Raw genomic sequence first — 15384 nt, 5'->3', positions numbered from 1 at the left:
TCTGTTAAAAAGCGCTTGCATTTGATTAGCCCACTGTCAGACTGAATATCTGCTCTGTAACAATTGCTCCTGTGAGGTCATCAATCAACAGTGCTTGATTGTACAAACATATTGAGACTTCATAAGCGATGCTTTTATTACTGTTTAATTTGAATTCCTTTTTTGAAGAGGTTGTCCCATTGTCAGAATAGACAGCAACAGAAGTAGAAATCTAAATTCAGCATTTGGAAACAAATGTTCCTCTCAATGATATAAAATGGATGGTTTTCCAGCCAGATACAGTATAAAAGTTGTGTCAGAGAAATAAAGTTGCCTGTAAAATTCAGAGCATTGTGATATTCTTGCTCATTTATTTTGTTACGTTTTCTCATTTGCAATATTTTTGTTTCAACAGCATAATCACAATTGAACGTGCATGCATCTGACAGTGTGGCACATTCTTATTATTGCACAGAAGTGATAGCTTAGATCATATAATCAAGTTCACAAGGGTTCAAGCCCACAATCTTCTGATTCAGGAGTAAATCACCAGCAGCTGAGGCAAACCAATACAGTGTTTGAAAAGCAAAACCAAGCAAACATATTGTGGAGGTGCAGGTGTTGGACTGGAGTGGACAAAGTCAGAAGTCACATGACACCAGGTTATAGTCCAACATATTTATTTGAAATCACAAGCTTTTGGAGTGCTGCTCCTTTGTCAGGATTTCTGACTTAGTCAACATGTAATCAATGAATGTCCAACTTTTTTTTGGCCAAAACTATGATGTCATAATTTGCCCTTGAACAAAGTTGCTGTTAAGGGTCAAGTGTCAACCACATTTGGAGCCACATGGATGGTAGATTCCCTTTTTTCAAGGACATGAGCCAAGTGAGTCTTTACAGCAGCTGATGCTGGTTGTCATTGTCACTGTTACTGAGATAAGCTTTAACATTCCAGATTTACTAATTGAACGTAAGTTTTGCGAAAAGCCACGTTAGGATTTGAACTCAGTTTCCAAAGCTTAAGCCTGAGCCTCTGGGTTGCTAGACTAGTGACACCACCACAGCACCACTATCTCCTCCTTAATATAGAGAAGTTTCTTATAAACGCCTTTGTGTCTGTGATAATAAAGTTTACTTTATGAACAAGAAGCAATAGAACAGACCAGTGAAAGGACAAGCATTTGAAAATTGCATGTGGTTGGTTTGGATGTAGCTATGAAACATCTGGATGTATTGAAATCACTTGGATAATTGTAGGGTAGATCTGCTTTGGATTGATGTGTGTATATTTGTCTGCGTTCTGCTTCTGACAACTATACACTGAACTGAAATCAGAAACATAGATTTAATGCTGGTTAATTAGATCCTTATTTTCAAGGATGACTATTCTGGGCTTGTGTCGATTCCTGATGTATATAAATTGGCTTTGTTAGACTTGGCTCACTTGCAGCAGCAATGAGATCACGGCTAAAGTTAGTTTCCAGAGGTTAAAAACAGGATTCAAAAAATAAAGAGTTTTCAGTAATAAGAGGGTTTAAAAAGCCATTCCGTTTTCTAAAAAAAAAGCATTATTGGATGTGGCATCTACTGGTAAGGTTAGAATTTGCTGACCATCTGTATTTGCTCTTGACAAGAAGATGGTGGACCATCGAGAAGTGCTGCACTCTGGAAGGTGAAAATGCTTCCGTTATACTACTCAACGAAGAATTTTAATATGTTACTGCAGTGAAAATGAAGGAAGGCGACATATGTTCAAATAATCTGCAGAGCAGAAAGCGATGCCTCTACTGACAGGGCATCAACAGGCTGTTAAAATTACACAAGCTCGCATCACACAAATGACAATGTTTCTCTGTTGTAATGGTATTTTCTCCCACTGATTGAGGGCAAAAAAAACTGGCATATTTTTCAAAGCCAGACTGTAGGCTATATCTCTGTCCTTGTTACAAAACCAAATAAGACATTCTGCCTACATACCTTTTCAAAAAGGCATTCATGTCGCTAAAGTAACACCAAAATATAATTTGTTGTAAAATGAAAAATAACTAGTCAAGAAGTGATGGGAATATAGTGCCCATTTTGCTCCATAAAGATATATTCTTTCAGTCAGCAATGTTCCTCACAGTACTTGATTTAACTCCTGCATCTGTTCTGTTTTGTATTGATTGTTCAGGTGCCCCAGGATGAATGGGGTGGTGGGTATCCGGGAGTGAACAAAGACGGTGAAATTCCTTGTCGGAGAATGCGCAGTGGCAGCTACATCAAAGCAATGGGCGATGATGAAAGTGGAGACTCTGATGCAAGCCCAAAGATGTCACCCAAAGGAGCTTCTCGGCATGAGAACTATCCGAAATTGTTAGGTGCAGGAGGCAGCAGTGAGCCGAGTCGCTCAAAGTAAGATTGATGCAATCCCAACAGCATGGGATCTGTTGTCATGTTTTTTTGTTTATTGGGTTTCATAACCTTCATTCCAAACATCTGTCGTACAGTCAGGATATAAACTAATGTCATGAATGTTTCATATGAATGGCATCTAGAGATACATACCCAATTCACAAACAAAAGATGCATGGTTTGTAGGGAAGCTTTAATTTGTATATTGGATGGCAAAGTTATCTGGAAAAGTATGCTGGAAAAGCACAGGAGGTCAGGTGGCATCCAAGGAGCAGAAGAATTGATGTTTCAGGCATAACCCCTTCATCAGGAAACATCGATTCTCCTGCTCCTTGGATGCTGCCTGACTGGCTGTGCTTTTCCAGCACCACACTCTCGACTCTGATCTCTAGAATCTGCAGTCTCAACTTTCTCTTGGCAAAGTTGTCAGAACTCAGTGGGGAATACGGGATGGTACAATTGACCTCAATGTCTCCCTGGAGTTTGGAAGGGAATCACAACCAAGGTTTTCACTTGACATAGCATTAACGCTCTGCATTTATGGGTGGCCATTGTTATGAACCAGAACAAACCCCCTCAAAATACATTAGGATGATAGCCTTGACCCTAACTTTTCTTAATTTAAATGTAAATACAAGGCATTGCATTCCAGATAAAATTCAATTGGTCAAACTACTTGACTTTAAGAAAAACTCACTTTATTTTTGCACTACAGTTCAAATACAGACAAAATTAAAATAAAATATTTGGCTTAACTGTAACTGTATTGAAATACTTAACAAAATATTATATAAGTTAACTACCATTAATTAACTGTTCCAATATAGTAAAATCTTATAGACACACCTTTGACAAAGGCAAATTCAGTAAAGTAAATTACTTCATCTGCAATTCCAGCAGTAGAAAAAGAACTCTAGCTTTTAGCTGTAACAGAGAGAGGAATAAGAGCTTCAAGATCCCAACAACTGCTACTGAAAGTTAAAACTAAAAATTCTGGTTCTTTGGGAGCTTGACCCCACTCATTCAGGCTGCGTCTATTGCTCCAACTTTAAAAGCAAAACAAGCTCGGCGCCTCTGTCTCAACCTTCCCTTACAAAAAAAACAAGACAATATACATCTCTTAAAGCTATAGTATTGTCACAGCAAAAAGTTCAGGACTGCATTGAGTCCAATGCTCCAGTGCTTTATGCAAATAGATAGCCACATAGTGGCAGATGTGAATAAATCTCTAGGTTTCCAGTTTGGAAAATTGCATTCAAAATATACTTGAAATTATATTGATTAGCTTCATGTTTTAAGAGCGCACTAAAATTCATTTGCATAATCTCAGATGCATTCTTTCATGAATCAGCACAATTGATAGGTGTTACAAAACGTAATTGTTTCTTTTATCTTCTTTCCATTTAAGATATGATCCTAATGGTTTGATAACTTGGTGCAATTTTATTAAGATAGCTGAAAGAGTCCTTATGAGCAGAAATAAATTGTTTAATAAAGAAATGCAGCAGTCCTCCAACTGCAAATAATCTGATTTTGTCATTGAAAATGACTTTTAAAAAGCTTTAATGGATCATTTAATAGCTTAGTTAGTGTAAGTCAGGCGATTTCTTCATAAATTAAATATCATTTCATATGAAAAACATTTCAAAAGTACTTAACAATTGACTATCTTTCCTGGACCAGCATGATTGGTTGAAATTACAATTTTTGAATGCTTATGGATAGAACCTGGTTGGAAGCTCTGGATTTTAAAACTGTGTGTATATACCATAAAAAACATAAGCTGCTGTTGCATAAAACTGGTGCATTTAAAATGGGAGTGAATTCTGAGCTGGTTCATTGATACTACTGACATTGTATTGCTGTTGTTGGTGGTTCAAGTGGAATGTCAAATCATGCCTTTATCTTGGTAAACCAGATAAAATCTATTGACTTGAGAAATAGTTTTTGACTTTTCCAATTGTGCATTATGTTCCTTCATGAGTGGGGAAGGCAATGAAATGGTCTGTGCTTGTGTTTCTCTGTAATTGCCCTGAACATTTGATGCTTCATCTCAAACAACTGAATAGGGTGAGACAGAATTTATCAATACTAGTGTGCTTCACCATATATCTACTGCTTTCGCATCCAATGCAGTTTCCAGTTTTCTTGATTTTTGCAAATTCATCCAATTCCTGTTATAAACGGGTTACTTTGTTACCATCTTTGGCCATGCAATGATAATCTAGTTACTGGACAGTGGCAGTAAACACATGATTGCAAGGGACGCGCTATCTGTTTCTGGGGGAAACAAATCTCTGCATGATGCTAAATGCAAAAGAATATCTCGCATATCAGTGCACTTATTCAGAATTTTTGCCAGAATTGCATATTCAAGTAAATTTGCCAGTTAAAAGGTACAGTGCATATCGGTACCTATCAGTTCGCAATCTTCCAAAACAATGGAAGTAATGCTATAAAACAAATCACAATAAGTGCTTGCAATTTTTGTTTCTGATGATGATCTCAAATTTACAGGCTGCCGTTCAATTTTACCTACTGGAATGGCCTCATCATAACGGGCCTATAAACTGGCAAATGCTGGATAAAATGCTCTCACGTTTTGAACCTGGGCTTGTATTCTGGTCAGGTACAATGGATATGAACATCCCAAAACTGGCAGAGAGAAGACCCCTGATAAAATGAGTTTGCGCAAGATCTGTCCCATTTCCAGTCTGTGCATGTCAGTAGTATGAAACGACCAATAATCCCGCCTGACATTTGACAGATTCTTTCAGAGAAGTTGGGACAATGACCATTGTGGGAATGGGCGGTAGCTCACAGCAGTTTTTCAAGGGATGGCAACCAAGCCAAGTCTGAGGCCAGGCATATCATTGAGCAGTGTAGATGGAGCTTTAACCTCCAGTCAGTTGCACATTTCTAGCATGGCTGATGCTGTCACTGACACAAAACATACAGAAGAGGATAGCATAGCAATTTATTATCGCATGTATTTATGAAAATACAGTGAGATATGTCATCACAATTGGATATCATTTTAATTAGAGAAGCTAAGAAAAGAAAATGTTGAGACAAAGTTAGAACAAAGTTCATCTTTTGTTCCCTCCATGGCTCCTGGGATTCTGGAGTGGCAAAGGAATGCCATCACTCCCCTTGAGGCCACCAAAGCAAGGATTTCTGGACTGGACCCACCCCACTGTCATTGCCGAAGCCAGAGTAAGGAGGGACAGACCAGACCACCAAGCCGCCAACACTGAAGAGATCGCTTGAACTGTCACCACTTCACTCGCTGCCCAAAGCCACCGCATTGTCGTCATAGCCACGAGGAACGAACTGAACCACCATCCCGCCACCACTGTAGCCACCACACCGCTGCCACCAGGAGCATCAGACCACACCCGTCGATAATGAAGCATCCAATAAAGCGACAGCCGTGAGGAACCAACACCCAGATCTGCCACCACCGCAGGCCCTGGCTACTGCCTTCCTCCACTGCAGCCACAGCACAGAAGAAACGGTGAACTCTGACACAAAAGGGAAAAGAAGAAAGAAAAGAACAAAGAAGAATGCGGCCGGCTAGCTGAGCAGGAGCGTATGGGCACAGAGTCCGAACACATCTTACCTTGCCGCCGCCGCCATCTTGTGATCAAGAAAAGGAATGTCCCACTCACAGCCCTGACCATTTTCACTTTGAGAAGTACATTAGCTACTAAACTTTGTGTGAAACAGTGATGTAAAATAATAATCCATTCTTTTGACTCTCAATCTCCTGATGATGTTGGAAGTTCAGGCGCTACCCTTATATTTGATGCATTATGGAAATCTATGTATAATTGCTCTTGGAACTTCCACACATCTTTTGTTCACCGTGCCTAACTGCCCTTGTGAGGGCAGTGGTGAGACTGCATCTGAAACAGCTGCCATCCTCATGTTGTAACTACTATGTTGCTTGGACGGGAGTCCCAACTTTGTGACTTGGAGTCAGTGGAGGAATGTCAGTCAAGTCAGGAGAGTGTGTGATTTGGAGCTGGTACCTTTCCCATACTTACACTCCCCTCGTCATTTAGGTGGTTCTGGTGGTGACTTTGGAAGGCATTGTCTGGAGAAACTTGGTGCACACTGTTGCTGCCACATGTTACTGGTGAGGAGAGTGAATGTTGAAAGTCATGGTTGGGGGGTGTCAATCAAGTGGGCTTCTTTTTCTGACCAACATTGAGCTTCTCGAATGCTTTTGGAGCTGCACTCATCCAGGCAAGTGGAAAGGATTCTGTTGCACACCTGACCTGTGCCTTGTAGATTGTAGACCGGCTCTGGGGAGACAGGAGGTGACTTCCTAGAAATAGAGATTAGGAGAGGGATCTTCCTACACCTTCATGCTTTCTCTGCCATTCCGTGTGATTGTAACTGACCCTCCATCTCAGCACGATATTCTCACTTTCTCTCTATATTCTGTGATGCCTCTAATATATTTTAAATGATCAGTCTCTTACCTAAATATCAACTTTCTTTGGCAGTGAATTTCATACTTTGGTCACCCTGCTAATAAAGCAATGTTTCTTCATCACTGTCTAAATGGCCGACCCGATATCCTGAGACCCTTGATTCTAAACTCCTCAACAAGGAGAAGAATCCTTCCTGCATCTAGTCTGTCCAGCCTTGTTAGAATTTGAAATGTTTCAATCAGATTCTCTCTCATTCTTCTGAACACTAGTGAATACAGGTCTCCTCAAACCAATCTCTCATGTGACAATCCTGCCATCCCCGATATCAGCCTAGTGAAACGTTGATCTGCTTTTCAAAGGAATTTTTTATTCGCTCATGAGACATGGGGGTTGCTGGTTAAGGCAGCATTTATTTTCCATCCCTTGAGAGGGTGATGGTGAGCTGCTTCCTTGAACCATTGCAGTCCATGTGCTATAGAATGACCCACAATGCCTGAGGGAGGGTATTTGAGGATTTTGACCCAGCCCAGCGACAGTAAAGGAAAGGTGACATATTTCCAAGTCAGAATGATGTGTAGTTTGGAGAGAACTTGAAGGTCATGGTATTCTCATGTATCTGTGCACTTATCCTTCCAGATGGTAGTGAATGTGGGTTTGCAAGGTACTGTCTAAGGCTCTTTGGTGAAATTCGTGGTGAAATACCAAGATATTTGATATGACTGTTCCAGTTTCTCTTAAATGGTAATCAACAGGAAGTGAATGGTAGTGAATTCTGCAATGGTAATACTATTTAATGCCAAGGGAGATGGTCACTACTGGATAAACATGTGGTATGAATATTACATGCCACTTCTCAGCCCAAGTCTGACTGTTACTCTAATCTTGCTACATACACTTCAGTATCTCAGGAGTCATGAATTGTACTGAACACTTTGCAATTATCAGTGGACAGTCCCAGTTTTGAGTTTACAGCGAATGCAGGTCATTGATTAAGCCATTGAGGATGGTTGGGCCTTGGGCAATACTCTGAGGAGCTGTCCTGGAACTGAGATGACTGCCCTCCAACAACCACAACCATCGTCCGTGTCTTTAGTATTCCCGTTTGAGAGTTTCACCTTTGATTTCCATTGACTCCAGCTTTGGTAGGGGCTCTTTGATACCACGCTCGAGTCCTTATTGTCAATGGCAGTCACTCATGCCTCTCTTCCTGGATTCAGCTCTTTTGTCCAGATTCAGCTCTTTTGTCCAGGTTTGAATACCAAAGCTGTCATGAGGTCCAGAACTGCATGGAGCTGGTAGAACCCAAACTGAATAAAGGTGAACAGGTTTTGCTGATCAAGTATTCTTGATAGCACCGTTTGATGAACCTTTCAATCACTTTACTGATGGTGGCCCAGCTGCCATGTTTTTTTTTAAATGATTGAGAGTAGTCTAACAGGACAGCAATTGGCCAATATGGATTTATCCTGCCTTTTTGGACAGGACATTCCTGGGCAATGTTTCATATTGTTGGGTGAATATCATTGTTGTAGCCATACTGAAACAGGTTGGTTTGGGGTGTGGTTAGTTCAGGAACATGCTTTCAGTGTTTCAGCCTTCAATATTTGCTGGAATGTCACAAAGACTCAAACTTTTGCAGTGTCAGATGCCTTCCATTGTTTATTGATGTCATATGGAATGAATCAAATTGGCTGAAGACTGTTATCTACAATGCTGGGGACCTCAGAAGTTGGCCAGGAGGGATCATCCACTCAATATCTCTGGTTGAAGATGCTTGCAAATGCTTCAACCTTGTTCTTTGAACTATACTGGGCTCCATGTTTGTGGAGGATGTATGCAGATCCTTGTTAGCTATTTAACTGTCCACTATCATTCACAATTGCATATGACAGAAGTGCAGAGCTTAGACTAGAACCATTCATTGCATGATCTCTCAACTATTACTTGTTGGTGTTTTGCAGGCAAGTATTCTGTTTTGCAGCTACATCCATTTAACGTCTCATTTTTAGGTATGCCTGGTGCTACTCCTGACATACCCTCCTGCACTCTTCAGTGAACCAGGCAGCATCCCTTGACTTTATGGTAATGCTAAAATGGGAGATATGCTGCACCATGATCTTACAAGTGGTGTTTGAAAACATTTCTGCTGCTATTGGTGGCCCACAGTGCCTCATGGATGCCTAGGTTTGACTTGCTGAATCTGTTTGAAATGTAGCATAGTGGTCATGCCACACCACACAATGTAAGGGATTCTCATTGTGAAGATTAGAGTGGTGCTGGAAACACACAGCAGGTCAGGCAGCATCCGAGGAGCAGGAAAATTGACGTTTCGGGCAGGAGCCCCTTCAGCAGGAAGGGCTGATGAGGGGCTCCTGCCCGAAACGTCGATTGTCCTGCTCCCTGGCTGCTGCCTGACCTGCTGTGTGTTTTCAGCACCACTCTAATCTTGACTCTAATCTCTAGCATCTGCAGTCCTCACTTTTGCCTATTCTCATTGTGAAGGTGAGACATCATTTTCTGTGGGTTAGTCACTCCTAACGATTCTGTTATGCGCAGGTGCTTCTGTGGCAAGCTGATAGGTGAGGCCAAGGTCAAATCAATATTTTCCTTTTCTTGGTTCCTTCATCATCTGTCTCAGACTCGGTCTCACCACTATGTCCTTTAGCAACCAGCCAACTGGGTCAATCATGGTGCTGCCAAGTCACTCTTGGTGATGACTCTTGAAGATCCCTACATTCAGTGCCTTTGCCACCCTCAGTGTTTCATTCAAATGGTGTTTAACATGGAGGAATACTGTTTCAGCAGCTGAGGTGTGACAATACTTGGTAATCAGCAAGAGGTTCCTTGCCCAGCTTTGCCCTCCTGCCATGAGAATTCAGGGAGTCAATATTGAGGACTCCCAGCACAGTTCCTTGCCAACTGTATACTGCACTCCCTCCCATCATAGAATGGATCAAATTGGTTGAAGACTGGCATCCACATTGCTGGGTAGATCTGTCCTGCCAGCGTGTACAGGACATTCCCAGGCATGGTGACAGTGGTGCATGGGATATTGTCAATCTGTTACTTAGTCGGTGAGGAAGGTTATCAGAAATTGCAGCAGCACCTTGATCAGCTGGGGAAGTGGGCCGAGAAATGGCAAATAGAGTTTAATATAGATATGTATGAGGTCTTGCATTTTGGAAAGTCAAATCAAGGTAGAGTTTTCATGGTGAACAGTAAGGCCTTAAGGATTCTAGTGGAATGGAGAGATCTTGGAGTTCAGGTTCACAGTTCTCTGATAGTGGAGTCACATGTAGACAGGGCAGTGAAGAAGGCCTTTATCATTCAGGGCACTGAGGACAGAAGCTGGGAAGTTATGTTTCAGTTATACAGGACATTGGTGAGGCCGCACTTGGAGTATCGTGTTCAGTTTTGGTCACCTTGCTATAGGAAGGATGTTATTAAACTGGACAGAGTGCAGAAGAAACTACAAGGATGTTGCCTGGACTCAATGATCTGAGTTATAGGGAGAGGGTGAACGTAGAACCATCATAGCATCCAAGCTAGGACTTTGAGCGTAAGAAACTGAGAGGGACCTTATAGAGGTGTAGAAGATCATGAGAGGCATGGATAGGGTGAATTTACTCAGTCTTTTTCCCAGGGTTGGGGAATCAAGGACTAGAACTGAGGGTATCAGTGAAGGTTAGGGGGGAAAGAATAAAAGGCAACCTAAGAAGCAACTTTTTTTACACATATGGAATGAGCTGCCAGTGGAAACGGTTGAGGCGGGTACATTAACAACATTTAAAAGACATTTGGACAAATAGATAGAAAAGGTTTCGAAGGATATGTGCCAAGTACAAGGAAATGGGGTTAACATGGACAGACATGTTGGTCGGCATGGACCAATTTGGGCCGAAGGACCTGTCTCCATGCTGTAGGTCTCTATGACTCTCTGAGTTCTGCATGGGAGAGCCCTCCCAATTTTCACACCAGTTGGTAGTGAGGAGGACTTTACAGAATGGCTTGCCAGGCCATTTCAGGGGCATTACAAATCAGCAACATTATAGAACATAGAACATAGAAAAATACAGCGCAGTACAGGCCCTTTGGCCCTCGATGTTGCGCCGATCCAAGCCCACCATCCTCCATACGCCTATCCAATGCCCGTTTAAATGCCCATAAAGAGGGAAAGTCCACCACTGCTACTGGCAGGGCATTCCATGAACTCGCGACTCGCTAAGTAAAGAATCTACCCCTAACATCTGTCCTATACCTACCACCCCTTAATTTAAAGCTATGCCCCATCGTAATAGCTAATTATGATGGATGTCGAGTCACATGTGGGCCAGCACAGGTCAATAATGATCTTAAAGAGTCATAGAGTCATACAGCGTAGAAACAGACCCTCCGGTTCAACCTGTCCATGACAACCAAGTTTTCAAAACTAAAGTAGTCCCACTTGCCTGCTTTTGGCCCATACCTCTGTAAACGTATGCTATTCATACCTGTCCAAATGTCTTAAATGTTATAACTGTACCTGCATGTGTCACTTCCTCTGTAGTTCATTCCACATAAGAACCACCCTCTGTGTGAAAAAGTTGTCTTTTTTAAATCTTTCCCCTCTCACCTTAAACCTATGCCTTTTACTTTTGGACTCCTGTACCTTGGAAGAAGACTTGACTATTCACCTTATGTATATCCCTCAAAGTTTTGAGGCCACCCCTCAACCTCCTACACTCCAGGGACAAACATCATACACACACATACTCTCACTCACATACACACCCACTCAGTCACACACAATCTTTCTCACACACACTCACTCAATCACACACACATTCACTCTCACTCTCTCTCTCTCACACACATACACACACACACTCACTCATAAATATACTCACTGTTACACTCTTGACGTTTGAGAATCCCGTGTCAGTCGCCTTCCACTATCTGGTTTAACCAGATGTGTTTTTGCCTCCACTGGGAGACTGTCTGGGGATTAAGTGTGTCTAGCTGCCATTGTTCCAGCCTCAATGAGCTTCATAAAAATTCAGCCCAGTGCCCATGTGAAGTATAAGTGAAATGAGCAGCTCGTGTGTTCATTCACTGTTGACTGTAAAGCTAAGCCAATATTATTAATCATGGGATGGATAGGAGCAACTTGCCGCCCACTTGCAATTTTCTACTTTAATAGCCACAACTACTGTTACGAAGCCAGAAAATTTGAGCACTGCTGGAAAATTAGTTTCATAGATCTCCAAGTGGCGAGATCTGGAGTCTTCCTGTTTATTGGACCAAAGCAAGAGATACTGTGGTATCATGGCAGGATTTGATGATGTAGTACACAGCCAAGATTTTACTGTTGAGTTGATACCTTTATCACCTTGGGGGACATCCTTGTTTTGAGAGCTAATAATTAATTACCACACTGTGGTAAAGCTTCCTTTTAGCCCAGTTGGCTGGATTGTTAGCTTGCAGAGCAATGTGATGCCAACAGCGTGGGTTCAATTTCCATCACCTGTTTGAGGTTACCATGAAAGGCTCTCCTTCTCAACCTCTTCCCTTGCCTGAGATCTGGTAGCCCTCAGGTTAAATCACCACCAGTCGCTCCTCTCTAATAAGAGAGCAGCCTCTATTGTCTGGCAAGACTATGGCGCCACAAGAGCCACAAAGCTCCCTTACATTTGGATTAATTGCATTCATTTTGTCCGAGAAATTATCTTACATTTTTGACCACTCATCTGCCAGAATTCTGTATTTTCTTTAAGGGAATCATCAGCATTTTATATATCTCACTCAAAAATCACAGTTCATTCTCAGTAATTTGTGATTCTGTGCTGCCACCTGTAGACAGCAGTTGAAAATGAATACCCTGCATGATCCAGGAGTTTTAAGGATATTAGAAAGGTTGGTTGAATTGCAGTAAAGTGATTATTAGTTACAAAACGGTTCAGTTTAGGATCAACCATCCAATCCATTTCCTAATTACAATTGTGCCATTACACACAATTGAAATGAAAGAGGAAAGCATCTTTATAGCTGACTCCAGTAATACAAGAAACAGTGAGGTTTTTGGATAAATCCCAGCCCTGTCATTTTAAGAGACGTTTAAGTATTGTAAGTATACTTAGGGGTGACAGTAATAACATAGCTGTCATCTGCAATGTTTATTTTGGGATCTGTATGAATGAAGTAGACCCATTCAGCTGACATTTTACCTGACATTTTCTCCACAGGCTGAAGATGTTGCACATGTTCGAAAAGCTCTGATTTTCTTTTGAATTCCCACTACAATAGAACAAAAAGGACTTGCCCATTTTCAGTGAGCGCAGGATGTTCCAAAATACTTGACAGCCAGTGAAACGTTTTGGAAGTGCACTGACAATTTTAACAGAAGCTAATTTTCACATAGCAAGATTCCACAAACTGCTGTGTAATAGACCAAGCATTCTGTTACCCAATGGCTTTGCTTTAGGGACAAATATTAGCCAGAACATCTGGGGAGAGAGTTCCCCTCCTTTTCCTCAAGATAGCAATCGTTTACATCCACCTGAGAGGGCAGGCTGGCCCTCTGGTCATCATCTTTGCCTAAAGTCAGCATGACTGACAATGCAGCCCTCCCTCAGTATTGCACTGCAGTCTCAATCTATATTATAAATTCAGACCTTGTGTTGTGGGATTTCAACAAATAACCCTCTGACTCAGAGGCATGACCTTGCAAATGTTGATCGCTCAGAGTCATGCTGTCTGGTCCCATTGTTCCCTAGCAATTGTTCAAAAGGGTCTGTTTTATTTTTACTGTCTTACCTTTGTTTCACCACTCTTTATTTTTGCCGTGTCCAGCTGTGTTTAGAAATTCCATGCATGATGAAGGTGGTGAGAACTAATGAACTGTGAAGAAAGTGCCCATGCAGTAAGATGGCCTGCTGCTGACTTCTGCCTACTTGAATTATTTTAATGATTGTAATTTTGAAGTTGAATGTTGAGAAGTCACAGAGTCCGACTAAATCTTGCCAGTATGTGTGATTGCTTCTTTGGACATTGAGTTCCAAGATTGTCCAATACTATAAAAACACCGCAAAAGATTTTTCTGATCGCGACGTCTTGTGAGCAAACTGCAACCCAAAGAGTTTAAAAATTGTTGCGGAGTACGCAACAATAATTTGAAGGAAACCAAACAAGTCACTTAGAATCCCTACAGTGTGGAAGCAGGTCATTCAGCCCATTGAGTCCACATTGATTCTCCAAAGAGCAACCCATCCAGACCCACTCCCCAAACCCATCCCTGTAACCCTGTATTTCCTATGGCTAATCTACAAAGCCTGCACATCCCTGGACACTATAGGCAATTTAATATGGCTAATCAACCTAACCTGCACATCTTTGGACTGTGGGAGGAAAACCGGAGTAAATCCACACACACAAGGGGAGAATGTGCAAACTCCACACAGACAATTGCCAGAGGCTGTGATTGAACCTGGGTCCTTGGTGCTGTGATGCAGCAATGCTAACCGCTGAGCCAACATGCCACCCATCGATAGTAGCCTATGGCACTGCCTGTCCCAGAGGAAACAGCATTGTTTTCCTAGAATCAGAGCTATGCAAACAAATGTCTCCTCCAAAGTATCTAACACTGACGTTGTGAACAGGGGCTGGATTTTTGTGGAATTGGTCTGACTCCATTGAAAAATTGGCAGGCAGGACTCAGATGGGGACCCTGCTCCCCATTTCCAGCAGATCCCAATCTTGCAGAGCATAAGTCAGGAAAAACTAGTCTCAGCTCAGTTGTTTGAAGTCAGAGCGGAGTTCAAAAAGACCCACTTTTCCTGTTGCCAGGATCTTGACCCATGGTATGGCTTTCATCAAATTTATGGAGGAAGTGTAAATGCTTGTGAAGAGTGGGTAAAATCTGCTTTCAGTGTTATGATCTGAAGTTATCCCCAGCCTTTTAAAAATGTAAAATAAAGATGGTGCTGGAGTTCATCAATTGATAGACTTAGCAAAGAAATCATTACCGCCTCTTCTTACAGCTTGGCTAAATTTGAAAATCTCTGAAATGCCTATTGCAGCAGTTAAGGGTATGGGAGGTAATTTCATATTTTGATTGACAGTTTTAAGAGGCTGTTAAAGGATTTTCTGATTTTGATGTAGCTACTGAATTGAGGTTTGTTTTTCAGAATCAGAATTCCTTCGGCCAATAAGTCCACACTGCCCCTCCAAGGAGTATCCCACTCAGACCCATTACCCTAATGCACCTAACCTACACATCCCTGAACACATTGACCATTTAGCTTGGCCAATTCACCTAACCTGCACATATTTGGATTGTGAGAGGAAACCAGAGTACCTGGAGGAAACACACGCAGACACGGGCAGAATGTGTAAGCTCCACACAGACAGTTGCCTTAGGCTGGAAACGAACCCAGGTCCCTGGCACTGTGAGGCAGCAGTGCTAACCACTGAGCCACTGTGCTGCCCCAAGGTTATACCAGGTTGACATATGTTGCTTACACAGGTCTATTTACAGTGTTGGCAGCTTTGAAACAAAGGAGAACAGTACCCTGTGAAGGGGGAATATTAG

At 41.9% G+C, this 15384-nt stretch overlaps 1 protein-coding gene across 5 annotated transcripts in view; it reads left to right on the top strand.

The window, feature by feature from the left end:
- LOC140453638 (disks large-associated protein 2-like) overlaps positions 1-15384 on the top strand; it is a 723320-nt gene that overhangs the window by 625434 nt on the left and 82502 nt on the right. For all 5 annotated transcript variants that reach the window (XM_072548503.1, XM_072548501.1, XM_072548502.1 and 2 more), the window contains one exon: positions 2156-2376. In XM_072548503.1, the coding sequence (XP_072404604.1) occupies positions 2156-2376 (221 nt within the window). The remainder of the gene's footprint in view (positions 1-2155; positions 2377-15384) is intronic.

This window comes from Chiloscyllium punctatum, chromosome 27, assembly GCF_047496795.1.
Source record: "Chiloscyllium punctatum isolate Juve2018m chromosome 27, sChiPun1.3, whole genome shotgun sequence".
Lineage (NCBI taxonomy): Eukaryota > Metazoa > Chordata > Chondrichthyes > Orectolobiformes > Hemiscylliidae > Chiloscyllium > Chiloscyllium punctatum.
The sequence above is the reverse complement of the archived record's forward strand: the minus strand, read 5'-3'. Positions and strand labels throughout refer to the sequence as shown.